At 46.1% G+C, this 23,405-nt stretch overlaps 1 protein-coding gene across 4 annotated transcripts in view; it reads left to right on the forward strand.

Annotated features, from left to right (window-relative positions):
- Nucleotides 1-23,405, forward strand: part of LOC119972627 (hepatocyte nuclear factor 4-gamma-like) — a 200,756-nt gene that overhangs the window by 138,670 nt on the left and 38,681 nt on the right. For 2 of the 4 annotated variants that reach the window (XM_038809641.1, XM_038809642.1), the window contains exons 1-4: nt 2,804-2,990; nt 4,614-4,785; nt 17,646-17,740; nt 22,933-23,039. In XM_038809641.1, coding sequence (XP_038665569.1) covers nt 2,876-2,990; nt 4,614-4,785; nt 17,646-17,740; nt 22,933-23,039 — 489 coding nt within the window. In that variant the 5' untranslated portion in view covers nt 2,804-2,875. Of the gene's footprint in view, nt 1-2,803; nt 2,991-4,613; nt 4,786-17,645; nt 17,741-22,932; nt 23,040-23,405 lie in introns of those variants that run through there. The other 2 variants (XM_038809643.1, XM_038809644.1) reach the window with 1 other exon arrangement.

Here is a 23,405-nt window from a genome sequence, read left to right on the forward strand (position 1 = left end):
GGACGTGACTGGTCGAGCTGAATGGCCGCGAGCCGTGGAGAAAATCCGTATTCGTCGTCGTCGTCCGAGTAGATGCTGGAAGAACCTTGCGTGCCAGTCCCGGAAGGTGGTGCCCAGAATCCACACGGGGAGTCGGGATCCCAAGATGGCGGCACCCAGGACCCGCACGTGGAGTCGGGCCCCCAAGATGGCGGCGCCCAGGACCCGCACGTGGAGTCGGGGCCCCAAGACGGCGGCGCCCAGGACCCGCACGTGGGGTCGGCGCCCCAAGATGGCGGCACCCAGGGCCCGCACGTGGAGTCGGCGCCCCAAGATGGCGGCGCCCATGGGGCCCTCGTGGTTACTGGGGGCAGGGCTAGTGGTGCCGCCGGGTCGATCGGAGTGGCTGGGAGTGGGGGCAGAGAGGCGCGCAGGCCAGGCGCGGGGGCGGCGAGCGGAGACTGGCGCGGTGCGCTGGAGGGGCCCCGGAGGAGAGAGAGAGGCGCGCAGGCCCGGCGCGGGGGCCCAGGGGCGGGGGGGGGAGAGAGTTGCGTGGCATCTAGGAGGGGACCGGGAGGGCCCGGAGGAGAGAGAGAGGTGCGCAGGCCGGGCGCAGGGGCCCGGGGGCGGGGGGGGAGAGTGTTGCGCGGTGTCCAGGAGGGGCCAGCAAGGGCCCGGAGGTGGGGATCCCTGCTCGTTGCGCGGAACCTCAGCGACCGTTTTGGCCTGGCAGACAGTGGAGAAGTGGCCCTTCTTCCCGCAGCTCTTACAGAGGGCGGAGCGGGCTGGGCAGCGCGGGCGAGGGTGTTTCACGAACCCGCAAAAGTAGCAGCGGGGCCCCGAGGACTTGTCGGGGCGTCCCGCGGCGCAGGCCTGAGGGGGTTCGGGAGTGGCGGATGGCGGTGGGGAAGCGTGCCAGGAGGCCCAGGATGGTGCCGCGCAGCTGGGGACATAGGCGCGGGCGTTTAGATCGGTGACCTCCAGGGAGGTGGAGAGAGTCCGTGCCTCAGGTAAGCTGAGGTCGTCTTTCTCCAGCATCCGCTGGCGGATAGTGGGGGACTGCATCCCAGCCACGTAAGCGTCTCTGATCAGCAGTTCCATGTGCTCCGTAGCTGAAACTGCGAGGCAGGAGCAGTTCCTCCCCAGGATGGCGAGGGCCTGGTAAAATTGGTCTAATGACTCACCGGGGAGCTGTTGTCTGGTGGCCAGCAGATGTCGGGCGAATACTCTGTTGACTGGTTTAAGGAATTGTCCATTCAGCTGTAGCATGGCGGCGTCGTAATCTTTCTCCTCCTTGATTATCGCGTAGGCTGCTATACCCACGCTGGAGTGGAGGATGTGAAGCTTCTGTGCCATGGTTGCTGGTTGCAGACTCCAGGTATCCTTCGAGACATGCCAGCCAATGTTGAAAAAGTTCTGCAGAGTTCGGAGTTTGTGGGCTGATGCGGAGGCATTCGGGCTTGATCCGGAACTCCATCTTCAAAAATCTAGCTTATTAAATTGATGAGCCATCAAATGCACGAGAGATGAGTTGCTGTACAAAAGTTAGGCTTTAATAAGCTAGAACTTAGCCCTGCGGTTGACTACAATAAAATGGACGACCGGCTGATGTTCCGACTATTTATACCTTGGTATGGAGGCATGGTTAACTCAGCCTCTCAACCAATCGGAGAGCCGTCACATGACTGGTCTCAACCAATCGGTCGAGAGGCACATGACCGACCAGGGCCAATGGTAAGCTGGTGTTCTGCACCATTGGCAGACAGCTATGCAAATCATACCACCACACAGTGCAATGAAGTTACTGTGAAAAGCACCTAGTCGCCACATTGACTGTTTGGGTACACAGAGGGAGAATTCTAAATTCTCAGCTGGCATGGGAATTGAACCCATGCTTCTGGCCTTGTTCTGCATCACAAACCAGCTGTCTAGCCCACTGAGCTAAACCTGCCCCCTCTGTAGCTGCTGCTTGATTTTCTGAGTATTTCCAGCTTTTTCTGTTTTTATTAAATGGTTGAGATGATTCAGTAGTTTACAAAAATGCTAGTTCATCACTTCCATCTGAAGCTCAACGTATTCTAGTTCATAACACATTCTCAAGTGTGTTAATTCATTATAATGGAGAAATATTGTGGCTTACTATTTTAAATTACTATTTAGTCCCTGGATCTGGACAAAGTTCTGTGGAGGTGGGGGTGAAGTTAATCCCTGACATGCCAGCAATGGTTATCAAACTATAATTTAATAAAATAATTGATGAGGATGTTCACATCCATTGCTTATTGAGGATATTTATCTCATTTTATTTCCAAATTTGAGTGTTGATGTGGGTACATTTTCTGAGAAGGTGCCATGATGCCTCACTAACTCAACAACTTCAAATTTTGTTGTATTAAATCTGACCTCATTCTATTTCCCATTGACACTGCCAATAAATATAATTAATAGTGGCTACCAAAGCTAAACTACCACAACATTTATTGATAACATTTGAAAAATCAATTCCATTGCACTTGGTCTTTATTGATAGCTTCCCTCTACTTCACAGTTATGTTCCAAAGTAACTGTAGTTTTTATGCTAAGTCCTCTTTCAGGCAACTAATATAATTAGAAAGCCAATAGTTGTTGCTGACTTTCAATGTCAAATTGATAACGCACACACTAAAAATTCCATCAACGTTGTAACCTCATTCAGGTACTCCTGAAGTGATAGATAATACAACTATGCAGAATGAGCCCATGTCTTCGAGGACTCCTCCCATCCAACATAAAGTTATACAAGCTGATCACGTAGTTTATTGTGGGCAGTATTTCAAAATTCTGAATGTGTAAAAGACAACCCAGCAGTGCTGTTGGGTGGTGGGGTGTATAAGACATAGTTGTGTGTACATTCATAATGAGGCTGTCTGAATCGTTTTTGGATATGGACATGGCGAATTATGGTGAAGCTTTAGACCCATCTTACACTTCTTTGGAGTTTGAAAATATGCAGTTGCTGGAGAGTGGCCATGGTAAGTTACAGTATATGGTTTGATAATACATTGCTTAGTTTATGATCAGTGGGTTGAAGTAATGTAAAGAATTGAAAGTAAGTTGAATAAAGAATTGATTAGTTTAAAATAGGCTTTACTGTAGTTATGAGCACTTCATTGAGATTCTTCCCTTCACTCTTAATAAGTGACAACATATTTGGTGATGGTGTCAATCTGGCTACTGCTTTTAAAAAAAAATATATATATAATGTGCCACCCACTTGCAGGCTGTCAGTGTGTCAACAGCTTAAAGTAAAACCAGCTGGCGTATTCCCTGCTGTAATTATTTTAATCCTATAATTTTTAGTCTTTTTACAACTTCAAAAGGAAAGAAAAGTTCATGTACATTTCTGAGCTGAACATTTTATTTGATTTATTACATTTCATTGGAACAGGCATTTCAGTCACTTGTGAGAGGAACTTGAGGGTTTGTTTTGTCCCTGGAGCTTAAAATTTGTACACAACTAGTTTTTGGACTAGATTAGAAGTGAAATTTATAAGCGGCTAGTAAACATGTTAAGTGGATAATAGGCTAATGGCTACCATATCCTGTTTTTGATTATTTAACTAGTGTAAAGCTTTAACTATTGGTTATTATTTTATGGACTTAATACAGAACTAAGTGCATATAGATATATCATTTACTTCATAACATCTGTGGAATACATTCGTCACATTGACACACTCTCAGAACTCAGTTCTACTTAGGATAAGTTCATTAATTTTTAAGGAACATTATTTTCTAAAACCTCCAGATCTCGCAATGCAAGTGGGAGAGTTCAGAGGAAGAGATCAAATTGAAATAAAGAATGATTACATTCTATAGACTAGTCCCAGTTCCACAGAAAATATTCCTAATAACTTTTAGATTGTGGTTCAAATTATATTATAGCCTTAGTTTATCTTTTGTCCTTGGTATCATAGTGCTGAAGAGGCATTATTTGTTGGCAAAAGTACAAGACTTGTCAGTTAAAAAATCATTTATGGCTATTTATTAGAAGATAACAGATGGGTTTGCAACTGTGCCAATGTCAGTCTTAATTATTTCCATTTGAAAGCATACCTAAAGTAATACTATCCATTTCCTGAAAGAGAAAATATATTTGTTTGGATTTGTTTTAAACTACAAATTCTATTTCATACATTTTTGGTTCTTGATCCTTGAATCAACCCTCTGAAAACCATACAGAGACTATTTGACTGTGATTGTAAATCACTGGGCTGCAATTTATAAAGTACATCACTGCACAATGGTATGACTGCTTTAACTAAGTACATTAATTTCTAAAAGATAACTTTTTACAGATTACGATGAGTGTTATTTTGCATGTAGTTGCAAAATGTGATCAAAGAACAACTGTGATCGCAAAATTAATGTTCAAGGGAATCTTTAGATCATTTTGCTTCTGACAGTATTAAGAGACTCATCCGAATAATAACAACTTTGATATGGCTCACTTTGTAGTGTAACGTAACAGCACATACTAATTTAAATGGCAAGGGAGGATGACAGGTGTCTGTTAGTGAACATTTTTCATGGTTTTGTAACTGTGCTGCCTGCTAAGTATAATGGGACTGATTGTATGTTCTTTCCTCGCTCAGATATTTCTCCAACAGAGACAAACGCCATGAACACATCAGACAATGGGATTAGCACGTTGTGTGCAATCTGTGGGGACAGAGCAACAGGAAAACACTATGGTGCCTCCAGTTGTGATGGATGCAAGGGTTTCTTCAGACGAAGCATAAGGAAGAGTCATGTATACTCCTGCAGGTATACCACTTTGATCCCCTGATTATGATGTAATGATATTGCCAAGTGACCCAGAGTAAAATTTGAACAAGCAGGCATCATTCTTTCTGAAGGATCACTTCAGTATGTCCTTTGGTTCTTAAATAGCTTCAGTGATGAGAGCTGGCAGTGTAGGAATTATTGTAACAAATCAATTCTAAAATTTCAGGGCAGTAAACAGCTTGGAATCATCATAGAATCCCTACAGTGCAGAAGGGGGCCATGCGGCCCATTAAGTCTGTACCGACCCTCTGAAAGAGCACCCTGCCTTAGCCTAATGTCCACCCTATTTCTGTAACCCAATCTAATCTTTGAACACTAAGGGGCACTTTTATCATGGCTAATTCACCTAACTAGTACATCTTTGGACTGTGGTAGGAAACCGGAGTACCCGGAGGAAACCCACACAGACATAGGGAAAACATGCAAACTCCACGCACAGTCACCCAAGGCCAGAATTGCACTTGGGTCCCTGGTGCTGTAAGTAACAGCTCTAACCACTGTACCACAGTGCACGTTGAAGATGATTATTAGTTTATTTACGGCATTTTGGTCGGATTTATTTTCATGGCATAACGATGTTTTGTTTCAACCATTACTGATTAATTATGATGTGTTATGTACTCTGGGATAACACAGGCTGCAACTCGATGCAGCTTTGAACAAAAGGTACTCCAGACTTTGAAGTAGGTTCAATGTGATTTATTGAACCATTAGCACAGTTCTCTATGAGTTCGACTCTCCTGCTAATCCTGCTATAGTAACTCAGTCTAACTAACCAGTCTGCTCTAAGCCATGTGGTGGGTGTGATGCTTCTGATCTGTTCCTGTCCTACTCTCTAAGTGTCGCCTGTGGAAAGAGACAGAGCATGTGTGCCCTGTCCTTTTATATGGGTTGTGTAATACCCCCTTGCGGTAGTGTCACCTCTGGGTGTCTTGACTGCCAGTGGTCATGTCCTATTCTATGTGTTCAATAGCTGTGTGTCTGCATGATGTTTCTGGTGCTCCCTCTAGTGTTTACTGAGTTGTAGTGTATTTACACTAACCCCTTGTAAATTTACAGTGATGCATATCACCATATCCCCCCTTTTTCCGTGTTACATATTTTCTGTACAGTGTTTCAAGAAAAATTGAACAAAAACAGATAAATAAGTGATGACATGTACAAGTTATGATGACTGTGATGACGATACAAGATCAAATAGTAGTTATGAGTCCAAAGTTCATGAATTTACAGTCGAGTGGCTTTCTTGTGCTGTTATGGAAGTGTTGATGGTAATGTTGTCATCCCTTTGTGAACGCCGTCAGTGTCTTGATGTTTACGTAACCAAGAAGTCATCAGGAGGTGTTCAAATGGTCAAATCACTTCATTGTCTGAGGTAGACTCTTTTTTTTGTTTGCGGTAGCAATTCTTGTTGACATCTTTCCTGTAAGCTTGTTTGTCCGAAGTGTAGCAAACGTGGATTGGTAAGATGCGTTGACATGCCATGGTGTGTTTGCCCTCTCGCCATTGTTCTGAGCTGAGCAGTAATATTGTCTTTCATGGGCAGAGTTGTACCATGTCGTACCAGTTGTTGTTCTATTGTTGTCATCATTGCTGTTATTGACGTGCTTGTTGATGTGTTTGTTGCCTCTGGTACGCTTCTTGTTGTTACCTTTGTTGTTGTTTTTGTTTGTTTTGTTGTGTTTGTTGCGCTCATTGACCACACCGAGTGGAGAATTCGAGTCCTTCACAAAGTAACTTCTGTCAGTGTCCTTCGTGGCATCTGCTGTTTCATTGAGCGTGCCGCCTCTGATTCCTCGGCACTCAACGTCTGGAGTCATGTCCGGTTCACTTGAATCATCTTTGGTTTCTTGATGCTCCCTGTCTAGAGTCATTTCAGGTTCTTGTGGAGAGGCTCGAGTAGATGAGGTTTGAATTAATGTGATGTCACTGGAGTCACTAGTAATGAAAACTGAAAATCGCTTATTGTCACGAGTAGGCTTCAATGAAGTTACTGTGAAAAGCCCCTAGTCACCACATTCCGGAGCCTGTTCAGGGAGGCTGTTACGAGAATCGAACCATGCTGCTGGCCTGCCTTGGTCTGCTTTCAAAGCCAGCGATTTAGCCCAGAGTGCTAAACTGCCCCTGTAGCCTCACTTTGATTGTCGAGTGCCTCTGTACATACTAGCTGAGATCTGTCAGTCTTGCTGAGATGTCGCACATCTTGTATGGGAATTGTGAAGCCTTTGTCACTTATCACACATACAGTGGGTCGACCTCCATTGTCTTCATGTCGGTTAGATGAGCTGGGTAGACTGCCAGAGTCTTTTTGTTGTTCACGTGAGCATGGCACACCGTCATAGTCATCTTGCTGTGCACTTGAGCATGGCAGACTTGCATCATCTGCTGCTGGTTGCTCAGATAAGGTTGCTAGACCTCATGGTCTTGTTCATGCAAAGACTGCGCTTTGGAGTCTTGCATTGCTTCCATCATAGATTCTGTCAACGAGCTCGCTGTGGAGGTTTGTATCGCTCTCCCTGTGGAGTCTGGCATCATTCCCTGTGTGGAGTCGTGCAGTGGACTCGCTGTGGACTCTTTCTGTGTTCCCTGTGTGGAGTCATGCAGTGGTCTCGTTGTGGAGTCTGTCCGCTCTCTGTGTGGAGACATTCCGTGGTCTAGCTGTGGAGTCTGTCATCGCTTTCTGTGCGGAGTCGGGGACTCTTCGTGGTGCGTGGACCACTCTCTGTATTGATTCGGGGACTCTTTGTGGTCTGTGGACCACTCTCTTGGCGTCAGGCCGCTCTCTGTGGGCTTGTACCGCTCTCTGTCTCTTGGCGTCAGGCCTCAGCAAAATTCTGTACTCCTGGGTCGGGATGTCGTCTCTGCTGGGCTGAGGATCCTCAAATCCGAAGAACACGTCCATGACTGTGTCGGATTCTTCAATGTACATCTTGTTGCGGTTCGGATTTGGTATTGAGGTTGCCACGTCCAACGTTGAAATCATCGTCTGAATCGTAGTCTTCAAGGACTAAATCATCTCTCAGGGCAGTGCTAACTGCTTGTTGCAGAGTTATGCGGAGGTTACTTTCAGCTACTGGTCGAAGTTCAGGCATTCTGCTGTTGTTCCAGCTGAAAGAATTGTTTTCTGGCTTTAAATTTTTTTTTCACTATTTTCGGACATTTTCCCTTTCAGTGGGCGTGGTCCAGGGCCTCTGACGTCATGACGCTTGTGAAGTAGAGCATAGGAATGGATTGCACATGCGCAGATCGCTTTTCCTTCACTGTGTGCTCTTTTCGCAACTGCGCATGCGCGGCTTCACGTGCATGCGTAAATGGAATTTCCTTTACTGTGCGCATTTTTCAGAACTGCGCATGCACAGCTTCACACGCATGCGCATAACACTGGTTTGCCGGATCGCGTCTTCTCGGTAACTGTGCATGTGCGGCTCCTTGCGCAAGATGGCTGCGAATCAAAATTGCTGTTTGCTTCTGTTGCAAGCCTACCTTTGCCTGGTGGTGAGTATAGGCGCCAGTTTTACCGATTTTCTGTTGAGTTCACCTCACAGTAGTTTTCAAACTTGTCCAGGACTGATTGGAAGTCTCTCTAGTCCTGCCCTTTGGAGTACTTGAAGGAGTTAAAGATTTCTGTTGCACTTTCACCCGCAATGGTGAGTGGAAGATCTATCTTCTCAGCATCGGCCATGCCATCTAGGTCGGATGCTACCATGTGAATCTCAAATCTCTGCTTGAATGCACGCCAGTTGGCACTGAGATTGCCATGGTACCTGAGCTGCTGAGGAACTGGAATCGCGATCATCTTGCCTGGGTGCTGTTGCTGGTAGTCACGGATCTTGCTGAGTTGAAATATATAGATTCAACAGGCACTATTGGTATCATGTTGTGTTACGTACTCTCGAATAACACAGGCTGCAACTTGATGCAGCTTTGAACAAATGATACTCCAGAAGTAAGTTCAGTGTGATTTATTGAACCATTAGCACAGTTCTCTATGAGTTCGACTCTCCTGCTAATCTTGCTATAGTAACTCAGTCTAACTAACCAGTTTGTTCTAAGCCATGTGGTGGGTGTGATGCTTCTCATCTGCCCCTGTCCCACTCTCTAAGTGTTGCCTGTGGAAAGAGACAGAGCATGTGTGCCCTGTCCTTTTACATGGGTTGTGTAATGCCCCCTTGTGGTAGTGTCACCTCTGGGTGTCTTGACAGCCCATTGGTCGTGTCCTATTCTATGTGTTCATTAGCTGTAAGTCTGCATGTCATGACGTCTCTGGTGCTCTCTCTAGTGTTTACTTAGTCATAGTGTGTTTACATTAACCCCTTGTGTATTTACAGTGATGCATATCACCACAAATTACATATACGATTTATATTAATCTTATTGCTTAACCTTTGGATAGGGAGTAGATTTTAGGTATGCAGCTGAATGGACTTTTCAGACCTACAAAAGATTGTAGCTCAATGTATAGTCTACACACTGGCTGTGGGGAGCTGCAGTTGTCCTTCGGCTGAATCAGAGTAGTGGTCAGCCTTGCAGGTTCAGATGGTGTGAATGTGATAATGTTGAATGGATATAGGATCAGATGCAGGTCATATTGGGCCACGGGCCCAAATATAGACTACACCCTCTGTCTACTTTCCACAAGAAGAATGGTTGCTCGACTGAGCTACTACTGCATTTCAGGATTAGAAATGGGATGTGAGAGATGTACAAACACCAATGTCAACACACTTTATGGGCTGGATTCTCCGCACCTTTGCTCCAGTGCAGGGGCGGAGAATTCCTTTTTTACGCGGAAATCTGGACCGGCGCCATGTCGGTGATTCTCCGGGGGCTGCAAAACGCGTCACCGGGGAGTACACCACTCCCCTGGGGGCCATTGCCAGAGGCCCGCTCCGACATTCTCTGCCCCCGACCGGCCGAATGCCCGACAGCGTGGAACTAACCTGGTCCAGCAAGTCGTGATACTCGCATGGCGGCTGTGGACTCAGTCCGTGGCGGCTCTGTTTGGGGCGGGCCGATCAGAGACCACAAGGGACCTTATAGGCAGCCGGGGAATGATTGTGGACGGTTAGAGGGTCAGGCGCGCAGCCGATCGGGGGTCACCTTTGTGGGTCTATCTCCGCGGTCCGAGTCCGCCATGAAGGAGGCTGGAGGCTGCCGCCGTGCGCATGTGCGGCCTCTGACCCGAACGTCCGTATCTGCAGCAGAAACTGCGAGATATACTCCGGGCCCCTGCTAGCCCCCTGCAGGGCTGGGAATTCATGTCCCTTTGATCCAGGATTTTCAGGAGTAAAACTCCACCATTTTGACGCCGGTGTCAACGCGTAGTCTCCAGAATGGAGAATTCAGCTCTATTTATTGTGTCTTGCACAAGTTACACATCCCAAGCTGCTTTCTGAAATTTGATTCTAAGTCGCCTAAGGCGATGTTAAGGCGGATGACCAAAAGCTTGGTCAAATCGATAGATTTTAAGGAGTGCCATGAAGGAGGAAAGGGGAAGAGTGGATTAGGAATGGAATTCAGTGCGTATGGCGCTTGGCATCTAAAAGTATGGCCACCAATGGTGGAGTGATTAAAATAGGGGATGTACAAGAGAGCAGCATCTTAGGTGCATAGTTATCTTGGAGGGTTGTAGGGCTGGAGGAGGTTACAGAGCTAAAGGATGGCAAGGACATTGATGTATTTAAAAACAAATTGGCGCTGGAACGTGGCGACTAGGGGCTTTTCACAGTAACTTCATTGCAGTGTTAATTTAAGCCTACTTGTGACAATAAAGATTATTATTATTTGACGCCACATCGCAATTCTCTGTCACCTCGACAGCAGCATCAATGTGGTCCACAATGCACGGACAGTAAATTGCCGCTGGTTACCGGACCCCACACCCTGTACTCCAGATATCCGCACGTAACGTTACCTGGACCGGGGGCGGGTCCCCTCACTGTGCACACGCCCATCCTCCGTTGGCGGAGATGTCTCTGGTGCTGGGGCCCAGCCCCTGGGTGTTCAGATGTTGGCTGCTGCATCCTGCTGTTGTTGCTTCTTGCTGTTTTCGGGCACAGTGTCCAGGCATCACGGTTTGAATGGGATGCTAGGCAATATCTTCCGCATGCTCCATGGCACATCTACCCATTGGAATCCACTTGGGATCTGTGACGTGCTCACTTAACTACAATTGCCAATTCCCTCGTCACAATAGCCTTTAGCCCCATGGCCAGAGGCCTCCACAGTCAGTGAGAATTATCGGTAGTCAGTGGGACAGACAGGCAGGGGCTGGGTTTGCCCCTGTAATGGGTACACACAATTCAGGGGTGGCATGGCAGACCCACGGGCACTGTGGCACCCACCCTCCACCCAGTCTCCACTGACCCCACTGATGACGACCCACCCCGACTGAGGCTCTCTCCCTGAGGTATCCCCCCACTCCCCTTGAGCACTGGGGTGGCAGCCCCTGTGCCCCCAGGCTCATTGCCTGGGAGCAACGATGGTTATTCACTTCCTCGGGTCCCCACAGCAACCATTCCGCCAGCTTCACGTTTTTAAAAAGGTGCACTAATTGGCGTCCGCGTGATCTGTCACTGGGGAGTCGGTTAGATCCCATGAGGCTCTTAGATAGGGCGTCCATCTTATTAATAATATGGAGATTCATAGAATCATAAAATTTACAGTTCAAAAGGAGGCCATTCGATCCATCGAGTCTGCACCGGCCTTGGAAAGAGCACCCTAGGCCTCCACCCTATCCCTGTAACCCAGTGACCCCGCCTAACCATTTTAGACACTAAGGGCAATTTAGCCTGGCCAATCCATCTAACCACATCTTTGGACTGTGGGAGGAAACCGGAGCACTCGGAGGAAACCCACGCAGACACGGGGAGAACGTGCAGACTCTGCACAGACAGTGACCCAAGCCGGGAATCGAACCTGTGACCATGGAGCTGTGAAGCAACGGTGCTAGCCACTGTGCTAGCCATGCTGCCCACGTTGGGCTTAATTGGTGATTATTGGTTTCTCACCACACCTAGGCGGGGTCCAGAACCCACCATCAGGAGCAGGGCCGATTAGATCGCAAACCGCTTGGCGTCAGGCGTGGTTCCTGATTTTGCCCTCATGCAATCTAACTGACACGCACGCATTCTCAGTGGGCAGCTTGCGGCCATTAAATCACTAACCAATATAGGTTATCAATTTAATTATTCAACCCCAAAACTCTCAATGTTTGGGTATTGTACTGTGATCACAATTGTGCATTTTATTCTGAATTGGCTGAATAAGTAAGACTTTTACCATTGTCTGTGGCTGAGACACTATTCCTTTTTCTATACTGTTCTTTATTTTCCACGCACAATGCTGATGGTTTCAGTAATCGACCCACAAGTGGTTCTCAGAACTTTCCATGTTGTGCTGTGCGGAGAAATAATCATTTGTCTTATATTTCCATTACTTCTCTTCCTTCATATTCCCTGATGAATATGTATTAGCGTTAAACAATACCTTGTCAACTGCTGTTTGTTACTCGAAATATCTCTATATTTGGCTCACATGTCTAATCTGCAACCTCCTCTGCTCCCCCACCTCTTTTTGACACAAGTTTAGCATTCTCAGTAAAACTAGATCGCTTTGTTTCCGACTCCTCTTCAAATTCCCTTATGCCACTTAGTAATGGGCTTGGGTGCTACATCTTTAGGTTTTCTGTTACCTCCCATCTTTGTTGGTGCTGTGCCATGTATAACAACTGAATACCATGAATGGCGTATAGCCATAACAATAGAACATAAGTCTGCATAAATCATCCTCAGGCCCTCGTGCACTTCGACCATTCCTCAATACTGGGCAGCGGCCACCCTCGCCACCCGAGAGATCAGTGGTGAGGGCGGGAAATCTTGCGCGAATCAGGAAATATGATTTTTGCTGAAGAGATTGCATTTCCCAATTTCACCTTCCCATTGCCAATGAAGTTGTAAGATTCACATCCACAAAGGAAGTACACAATATTTTAATAAATTTTAATTTATTTCAAAGTACTTAGCTGCCCCAGATGCCAAATGATCCCACCTTACGCTACATTGAAAACTCAGCGAGTTTTGACGTCGGCAATGTTTATAACAGGTTGGACCAGGTGTGAGGCAGTCAAGAGGCACACTCTGGGGCCGCAGAGTTACGCATAGCCTTACGAGATTGGAAGGACGTGATCTGGCACAGATTTGCATTGCCAGATTGGCGCTGGCAGTGCCAGGGTCAGTGCCAGGAGCGGACCCTAGTGGGAGACCCGTGGGGGAATGCTTTGATGTGTGGTTGATGGTGGGAAAATGGAGATTCAGGGTGGGGATGCCAGCGAAGAATGTGGGGGCGAGGGGGTGCTCAGAATAAATGTTGGGGGGTTGGGGGACAACAGATGCTGAGACTTCCGTTATGTGCGCTGGAGGTTGTTGCATTGCAGTGCTGGTCAGGGTGCCCTTTAAATATGGCGCCCGATTTGTGTGGAGCCAGTTTCCAGCTCTCCCGCACCACCAGAGTGATGGCACAAACCATGTCCACTCACTTTGTTTTGGCAAAGAGGCTCAAGATTCAGTGAGAAATCCTGCTTGTGGAGTTCCATGACAGTTTTCTATGTGAACCTGACATTTTGCCAAATTCTGATAAGATTCTCCCCACCATGCCTAGCTTTGACAACAATGCACAAAAAGGGTGTACTTAGTATAAAGGAACCAGATTGAATCCATGTGTAAAAGAGGAAGAAAGTACGAAAGATTTCAGAGACATAGTGATGCAATCTGGAAGGAATGTGTTAAAGAAGGCAGCTCATTGAATTGGGAATCTATGACTGTGTCATGCATTGTAGACCAGAGACTAAAGGCACTACCAGTGATAATTGAGCCCACTGTTACCCTCAAGTTTGATGCGATTTGATATGATCGTTCCAAGAACGAGCCTGGCACCCTGGCAGTGCCACCTTGGAAACACCAGCTTGGCATCCTGGAAGTTCCCCTGTTGGTGCCACCTTGGCAGTGCCAGGTTAGTACCCTAAAGGCAGTGCCAGGGTATCCAGGTGTCACAAACAGTTCCAGGGTACCACCCCGCCCAAAGGATAAGCACTTGGGGGCATCCGATCTCCTGGGAGATGCCCAAGAGTGTCTGGTCCCCATTTGTGGAGACCAGTACTGAACGCCACTCGCCCAAGATCTCCAAGGTGAGTGGATTAGATTCCGCCTTGGTTAGATCTCGGGAATGCATATTAGAATGAGACTAGCAGTCTCACTCTAATATGCAGATTTGCCTGGAACTGATCCCGTCCACAATGGTAGATCTCACCCAGTGGATGCACTGGTAGTATTCGTCCAACAATCCATAAATTCTGGCAAGTCCCAGAGGATTGGAAAACCGCTAATATAACACTCTTGTTCATAAAGGGAGGGAAACAAAAAACAGTGTAACGATAGGACAGTTAGCTTAACATCTGTGATTGAGAAAATGTTAGAATCCATTATAAATGATGTAACAGCTGAGCATTTAGAAATACACAATGGGCGGGATTCTTCCGCAATTGGCAGGATGGCCCGACACAGACGGCAAGAACGGCCCGAAGCAATCCCGCGTCGGGCCACCCGGACGTTGCAGAATCCTATGCACTTCCGGGGACTAGGCCGGCAGCGGAGGGGTTGGCGCCGCGCCAACTGGCGCTGAAAGGCTGCCGTGGTCCCCCGCATGCGCAGAACCACCGGCGTGTTCTTGCTCATGCCCAGAGGGATTCTTCTCCGTGCCGGCCATGGGAGAGCCCCACAGAGGCCGGCGCGGAACGCAAGAGTACCCTCATGGCACAGGCCTGCCCGCAGATCGGTGGGCCCCGATTGCGGGCCAGGTCACCATGGGGGAACCGCCTCCCCCCCCCCCCCCCCCCCCCCCCGAGGCCGGATCTTCCCGCGTCCCCCCGAGGACTCCACTAGACGGCCTACCAGCTGGGTCCTGCCGTGTGGGACCATGTCCATTTCACGCCGGCGGCACTGGCCGAAAACGGGAGGCCACTCGGCCCATCAGGACCCGGAGAATTCCCGGGGGGGGGGGGGGGGGGCACTGCCAACGGCCCCCGACCGGCGTGGCATGAACCCCGCCCTTGCCTGAAACCGACGGCGGAGAATTCGGCAGCCAGAGTCAGAGCGAGATTCATGCCTCCCCCCGGGGATTCTCCGACCCAGCGGGGTTCGGAGAATCCCGCCCCTGATAATCAAGCAAAGTCAGCATAGCTTCATGAAGGGGAAATCATGCCCAGCAAATTTATTCTTTGAGATAGTAGCAAGCGGCATGGATAAAGGGGAACCGGTAGATGTGATATACTAGATAAGGTAATGCACAAAAGGCTCCTTAAGTAGATTAGAGTCCATGGTTTTGGGGATAGTATATTATCATGGATAGAGGATTGCCTAACTATTAGAAGACAGAGAATTGAGAAGAGATGGGCATTTTCAAGATGGTGACCTATAACTAGTGGTGTGCCTCTGGGATAAGTGCTGGGGCCACAATTACTTACAGTGTACATTAATGACTTGGATGAGGGAAATGAATGTACGATGGCTAACTTTGCGGATGAGACAAAAATAGAATCATAGAATCCCTCCAGTGCAGAAGAAGGCCATTCAGCCGATCGAGGAGGCATGGACTCTTTGAAAGACCTTTCGAAATAGGTGGGCAGGCAACTGGTGAGGCTGACACAAATAATTTAGAGAGGAATATAGACAGGTTAAATGAGTGCGCAAAAACTTGGCAGATAGAATATAATGTAGAAAATGTGAAGTTATGCACATCAACTCCATCAGTCATGCTGCATTATCTTCTCCACTTCACTATCATGTTCCTCTGTGTATGTGTGTTGCTGCATCATTCAGTGGGGTTTTGCCCCATAGACCAGGCATTTTCAAAGCGGAGTCCTGACCCGCGGATGGGTCGTGGCGGGTGTTGGGATGGTCGTGAAGCTGTCCGTCACGGGCTCCCGATTGCGCAAATTTGAGCACAGCAGCTGGTTTTTAACAATGCCGGCTGCAAGCTGCCTTCAGAATGATGGAGCGACCATATAAAAAAATGCGGGCGCACTGCAAATGCATGCTGCTCATCGGTGCGCATGCACAGAAGTGTAAAAACATTTGAAAACACTGCAGTAGACCACTAATTTCTCCTTGCTCTGTGAAGAGAGCGATTGGAATATTGTAAGCCCTTTATTTATTTACATTGTCATTACATTAAATATTCTGCCCTTATATAATAATCAATATACGGGCAGCACGGTTTCACAGTGGTTAGCACTGTTGCTTCACAGCTCCAGGGTCCCAGGTACAATTCCCGGTTTGGGTCACTGTCTGTGTGGAGTCTGCACATTCTTCCTGTGTCTGCATCGTGAGTTTCCTCCTGGTGCTCCGGTTTCCTCCCACAAGTCCTGAAAGATGTGCTGTTAGGTGAATTGGACATTCTGAATTCTCCCTCAGTGTACCCGAACAGGTGCCGTAATGTGGCGACTAGGGGATGTTCACAGTAACTCCATTGCAGCGTTAATGTAAGCCTACTTGTGACAATAAAGATTATTATTATTATATTTGGACATTTGATGCAACAAAGGGAGTAAAATTCAACTTCAGAGGGGATGCAAAACAAATATCAGTGAACCATTATATTATTTGCCTATTTTTGTTTCCATACATAGAATCATAGAATCTCTACAGTGCAGAAGGAGGCCATTCAGCTCATTGGGTCTGCATCGACCCTCCAAAAGAGCACCCCCTATCCAGACCTATTCCCCCAGCCTATCTCCGTACCCCCACCTAACCTGTACACTATGGGGTAAATTTACTATGGCCAATCCACCTGACATGCCCGTCTTTGGCCTGTAGGAGGAAATTGGAACAACCAGAGGAAACCCATGCAGACACAGGGAGAAAGTACAAATTCCACACAGATAGTTACCCAAGCCTGGAATTGAACCCGGGTCCCTGGAGCTTTGAGGCAGCTGTGCTAACCACTGTGCACCGTGCCGCCCCTACTTTACTCAAACACAAAGCAGAATCAGCTGGGTGATTAACCAACAGCCAATCAGCTATCCCTCATTTTGCAGTACTGTCAAAGTTGTATTTCACCCCCAACGTCCACAGAATGGAGCATCATTAATATCCGGCATAACCATACGTGTGAGCCCTTTTATATTCAAAGTCTGAACACCCTTCTGTCTCACAGATAAATGAAGTATTCCTTTCCTATGTGGCATGGACTTCTTCTGGTTACACTTCCTCCCATTTGTTTCATAACTGCATTGACATATGTCAGTTTTGACTTTAAACATAAAATTAGTGAAGATTCAGACAGGCGAATGGCTCCTTTCTATGGCATATTGTCTGTCCTACACCTAAACACTTAATTGTACTTACTTACCAACAACATTTCATTTCCAGTTTATTTGTCTGCGACATCCTTAATTTTAATATTGCATCACTACTGGGATTTTTTGAACTCTAATCTGCAATTTAATTTCTTTTTATGTTTATGCTCTGTTGATGATGACAATGCTACTAACCATTTACCTTTATGATCGTTAAGTTCCGCACTCAATCTGGAGCTTGCACTAGCTCCTCCAAGTTATTTGGGTAACATAGACCACTTCTGTGTCATACTGCTCTACGTTTTACCTTGTTTACATATACAGGGGACAACCTCCATTCTCATATTTGTCCATTGCAGCTTTTGCCGGTGCATTCACCTGTTTAGAAATAGGGAACAGGAACTTAACATTTTAAAATCTTAATGACAACCCTGACTATATGTTCTGGTTCATTGTTTGACAATAATTTACTGTGTGACCCCCTCAGGTTTAATCGGCAATGTGTTGTTGACAAAGACAAGAGGAATCAGTGCAGATATTGCAGATTGAAGAAATGTTTTCGAGCTGGCATGAAAAAGGAAGGTAAGATTAACAATCAGTGATCAGATGAATCGGTGGCCTAAGTTTTCCAAAATGTCTCACTCCAATGTTGTGCCTTCAAGAAAGTTGTTGCTAAGTTTACCGATGGCCTCCAGAGGGAGTTATCTATGAGTTTTTTGCAACTCTCACTTGCATTCCCATTGGTGCAGGTATTGATACAAACAGGTATTAGCGGCTGAACCTGGAAACTTCCATTCAGCTTCTAAGTAGACAGTTTAGCCTGAAGTCATCAAAAGCAGAATGGGGACAAACGGGTAAAAGAGGAGCACTGCTTGGCTCTTTCACTTCACTCACTGCTATGTTTACTGCATAAGTTATCATTATTTTTATTACTTTCTCCCATCTATTCCAAGAGTGCAGCAGTTCACAGCAGCAAGTCAAAGAATAAAATAATCTGCAACTTCACTCATTAAGAACTCCAAGCCTTTCTGGAGGAGACTGAGGCCAGGCCAACTAGACTGTTGGCCGGATGTCACCAAACGACCCAGAGCTATGAGGATTTCCACCCGGCTGGATTTGTTTTTGTTCAGCATCATCGGGTGGAATTCTCCCATCTGGGATGAAGTCCTGTGGTGGGATGGGAACGTGGAATGTTTCCCACTGCGGAGATTGGTAGGAGACCATGCCACATCTTCTGGCCCCGACCTTGTTAATTATGTAACCAGATGTTTTGCGTCGTATTCCATGGCAGGGTAGGCCTGATGATGCATAGTCCTCCATTGTGTCTGGGTGCCATATTGAAAACGTGCCCTACATCACTGACCCTCCATTGCAGAATGAAGATGAAGATGGATCTCTGGGAATACTTTTATGGCAGAAGGTGGATCTCCAGGAACAATCTAAGATTGGCAAATGGACCTCCTTGATGACACTGAAGCTGCAAGACCCACTTGTAGATTCCCCCCCCCCCCCCCCTACCCCCCATCACCCATTGATGTGGTGTTCTGAGGTTCAGGGTCACCAACCTCCATTCTGAACATCAGAAGTAGCCCCAGGCATTGTTCAGGTGAGTCTCAACACCTGAACCCAGCCTTGTTCCAGACGTGCTTTGGACTGGTATAATTTTCTGCTGGCGTCATGGACAATCTGGCGTGGTGCGAAGATTCCGGTCGGGCCTTCATCTGCATCCCATTAGCGGAATGCAAATCAGTTTGATGCCAGCCTCCAGTGGGATTCCTGATCGGCGATGATGTGCATCAGTGAAAAACACTGCGCGAAATTCACGCCGGTGTGAAACCAAATTTTACACTCCCTTGAATTACCCCCCCTCCTCCACCCAGCATTGAAGCCACCAATGGAGCATGGGAGAATTCTGCCCATCCTTATCATCTTCCTTCTCTGGTGCATGATCCATTGCTATGGTGGATTTGTGAACAAACTGGAAATAAGCAAAAAATGACTGCATCAGCCCCATTGAGATTGAGAAATCAAAGAAAGGATCGGAAGGTTGTATCTGCCTGACTCTTCCTGATTGCCAAGGTGACTGATGAGGGGCTTAGAGGTGGAGAAGCCCTTTCAGCTTGTGTTTGACTTGCATTGTGTAACAATTTGTCCTGCAAGAAGATAAAATGAATGAGGGTAAGGCTGGCATTTGAGGAATGTGCCTGAAGTGGTGTGAGCGAGGTGAAGTAAAGGATATGAGGTTATAATGCTGTTAAAAAAGTGGAAAGTGCGTATAATTAACTGTGAGGAGAGATGGGAAGTCAAGGTGCAAGATGCTGAGGTGGAGCTCCATTTAACCAATGAACATTGTGAAGGATTAGCTCTGCAAGTGCTACTTTGAAAAATTACCAATTGTGATAAAGTCTATCATGGGCAAGGTAGAAAAGGGCAAGTGGCCATTGTGTTGTCTTGCCAACCCTGCTGAAGATGTGGAACCTGTTGCAGCAATATTCCTTAGTTTTGAGCGGGGACAGAATTTGCAGTCAGTGCTAGTGCCACTTCCATCCAGGTTTGTAAATCTGTCTGTCTCTGACCCTGTAAGAAGCAGCCCAAAGCAAGTATATAGGTGATGGTTGGCATAATGGAAAAGTTCAGGAATTGAAAAATTTCCAGGCTCTTCTTTTTCAGGAACTCCTCACTTTCAAAAATAGCTGATCTTGGCCATTGCTGCACCTTACGTGACCACAGATAGCTGAACTTATATGTGGTGCCAGTGAAATTCCAGGAAACTTGATTTATTTAATTTTATTTAATTTTATTTATTTATTGTCACGTGTACCGAGGTACAATGAAAACTGTACAGTACAGGCATATCGTTCCACACTTGAATACATAGAACATACCAGAAATAATAGCTATAATAGATGTAGGAAGAATATCTGTTGGGGAGAGCTCGACGAAAGTCGCCACGCTCCGGCGCTATCTCAGAATTCAAGTGCTAATGAAGCACTAATGTTTCACATGGGCAGGTATGACACCACCGTTGTCGGAGAGTCATGGTTTGTGAAAGAGATTAAACAGTTTGGGCTTATACTTGCTGGAGTTTAGAAGAATGAGAGGGGATCTGATTGATAAAGTAGACATAGACCAAATGTTCCCCCTTGTGGGGCAATCTAGAACGAGAGGCCATAGATATAGGTTGAGAGGCAGTAGATTTAGAACTGAGATGAGGAGGAACTGCTTCTTGCAGAGGGGGTAAGTTTTTGGAACTCGCTGCCCGATAGTGCTTACTTCTGCACCTAATTCCTATGTTCCTATGTACCAATGAGACACACTATAAAGTGCATCTCCACCTCTTCAGAAGGTACAGATTCTGAACAAATTGGACACTTGAAATTATTGAGCGTTTGAACCAGTGTGGTCCTAGCTGAAGTAGCAGTGAGGTGGACTGTGATGCCACCCTCAAGCCCAGGTAGAGCTGCAGCTCCTGGGCGCCCAGCCCTCCTCCTCCTTCTGTTTCCTGGTAATTGTTACCCACCAAATCAGGTCCACCGCCGCTTCCGGGACCTCCTGCATTTCCCCTGTTGCCATGCTTGGCACCATTGCCAACCATGCTGCCCCGTACTCCTCCTCCCCGCCCTCCTCCGTACAGCCCAAAAGGATGAGGCGGTTCCATGGCTGCCACTCTGATGACCGAGCGAGTCCTGAGCCCCATGCGGGACCACCTCCTCTACCACCACTGCCAGTTCAGTAATGTCCAAAGTGAGCCGTGTGGATATTGCTGTCATCGCTCGAGACGTCAGAGAAAGCGGTCCGGCAGCAGCCTGCCGTGCTCTGCTTCCTTCCCATCTGGGAGTCTCAAAGAACAATTTTTGTAATTATGTTAGATAATATATTTACAAATGCACTTTTCTAAATTTAGTCAGTTTTTCATTTCTAATCTATTGGTGCTTGCCACTTGTTCTAAGTTTGACATCTTCAAATGAGGCTAATGAGGACTTGGCAAGTGGATTGTCGCATGGCGGTCAGGCATAATCAACCATTCCAATTCTAAGAGCACAGTGAAGTACACGCGCATATTCCTGACCTTTGTCATCGAGCGACAGACACCTCCCACCCGAAGAGAATTTGCAATTTTGAGGCATTAGAATTCTGGGTCAAAGAATTATAGATGCAAACCTATTGTTTGTTTTCAGAACTGTTTGACCAACACATTACCTATATGTTGTATTTACGGTCCACCAAATATCCTTTAATTATTGAGTACATTGTAATGTACTGACATATCATACAAAGCAGATAATACAGGAACAGTTTCTAATGTTGTTTGGTGCTTTCCATCCTGTGAAATAAAATTCTATTTGAAGGCCAGCAGTAAATGTATATTGGTTGTAATGTACTTGTTATTAGGGGTGTTTAATATACGTTTGAGCTGATATAAATAATTGCCATAAGCCTTAATCTGTGAAACTGTTTATTCAAATTCAAATACTGCAGATCAAAACACCAGATGACCAGTCGGTATTTGGAAACTAGATTGGAATTTCAACAATTGTATAAATTGAATTTGATGTTTGAAAGAGATAAAAGTTCCTGAAAAGGAAGAGCCTGGAGATTTTTCAATTCCTGTCTTTTTGCCATTCTGCCGATCACCACTTCCACTTGCTTTAAGCTGCTACTCATAAGGTCAGAGACGGACAGATTTACAGACCTGGATGGGGTGGCACCAGCACAGAGCCAATTCTGTCCCCCCCCCCCCCCCCCCCCCAAACTGAGAAAGAGTGTTGCAATAAGTTCCACATCTTCAGCAGGGATGGCAAGGCCAGACACTGGCCATATTAAAATGGAGATTAATTTGGCCTTTTAGATAAATTGAATGTAAGCCAATTCATGGAAGGAATATAATCCTGATGTTCATTTTGTCATTAGTTTGGTCAAACATACTGTTTGGTTTTGTGCAAAAGATCTGACCTTTCCTAACTGGGAGACTCTGCATCATTTCTTGCTACATCTAAGCCAGTTTTTTGATTGACAATCCACATAATTTTACTGAAAAAGATTTATTCTTTTATTTTAAAATACCACAAAAGGATATTGTTCTTTAAACGCTTCACCTTGGCAACAGAGTTGGTCTCATTTGTTCCAGTTAAAATAAGATAGTTAAGGGGAGGGTAAGGTGTGGCTTGTACCTGTACTAAGCAGATTCTAGTCTCAACAAAAAGGCTGGGCACAGGTTTTATTTATTCAATGAGACTTGTTATATCTAGCAGTCATCTTGTGCCCATGACCACAAGTTAGGAACATTCAGTTCTGAATGGAATCATTCATTTCCTCCATTGCTGCTGCTGATTACACAGTCATAATGTTGCTGTGAGGAATAGCATAGCAATGCTGTTTCAGTAGAAATCTTCCCCAAATTTACGCAGGAACAGCACACAGTTACAGCGTGCGGACAAAGTTGACCTTAAACCATGTTGTAAGCTTGAGTGCAAAAATTGCAGTTATGTGTAAATAATGGTTTTACAGAACAGATTGATATTATGACCAGCAAAGAGGGACAATATCAGAATTCCAAAGAATGGATAATTAAAATACCTTCAAAGCTGATGGAGCACATAATTGTAGTGATTAGCTCTGTGTGAAGACAGTGCTCCACATTAACAACTGTCAAGCCACTTGGGAGATGAAGCTTCATTATAACTGGGATATATTTTATTACTCAGCTATGTGCAAAAGATACTCTTGTTTTCAGAGCTTTGCTATACTGTATAACAAAAATGTTTCTTCCTCAGCTGTACAAAATGAGCGGGATCGAATAAGTAACAGAAGAAGTAACTATGAAGGCAGCAGTTCAACCTCCATCAACACACTGGCTCAGGCTGAAGTTCTTTCTCATCAGGTAGGGCAGTCCACAAATTTGAATCCCTCTTTTGTCTCATTCCTCATTTTCTTTTGTCTTGCATTGTCAAAATTCATCCTTCAGGCAGTACAAATTCTGGGAATTGCTCTTTGGGTTCTTTGGATTAGCAATCATAATGGTGTCAGCAGACATTCAGGTTGCACAATAAACAGAATTTCATCAATTTTTCATCAAAATTATATCATGACTGATCAGGAGAACTCCTAAGGAATATTTTTGCCATTTTATTAATCAGGATTCGAAGACACATTTCTCAAATATTTTAACATTTGATCTCATTATTTTTCAGTCGACATAAAAACCTAAGAACCAGGGGCAGGGGTAGGCAATTCAGCCCATCGAGCC

The sequence above is a fragment of the Scyliorhinus canicula genome, chromosome 10 (genome assembly GCF_902713615.1).
Source record: "Scyliorhinus canicula chromosome 10, sScyCan1.1, whole genome shotgun sequence".
Lineage (NCBI taxonomy): Eukaryota > Metazoa > Chordata > Chondrichthyes > Carcharhiniformes > Scyliorhinidae > Scyliorhinus > Scyliorhinus canicula.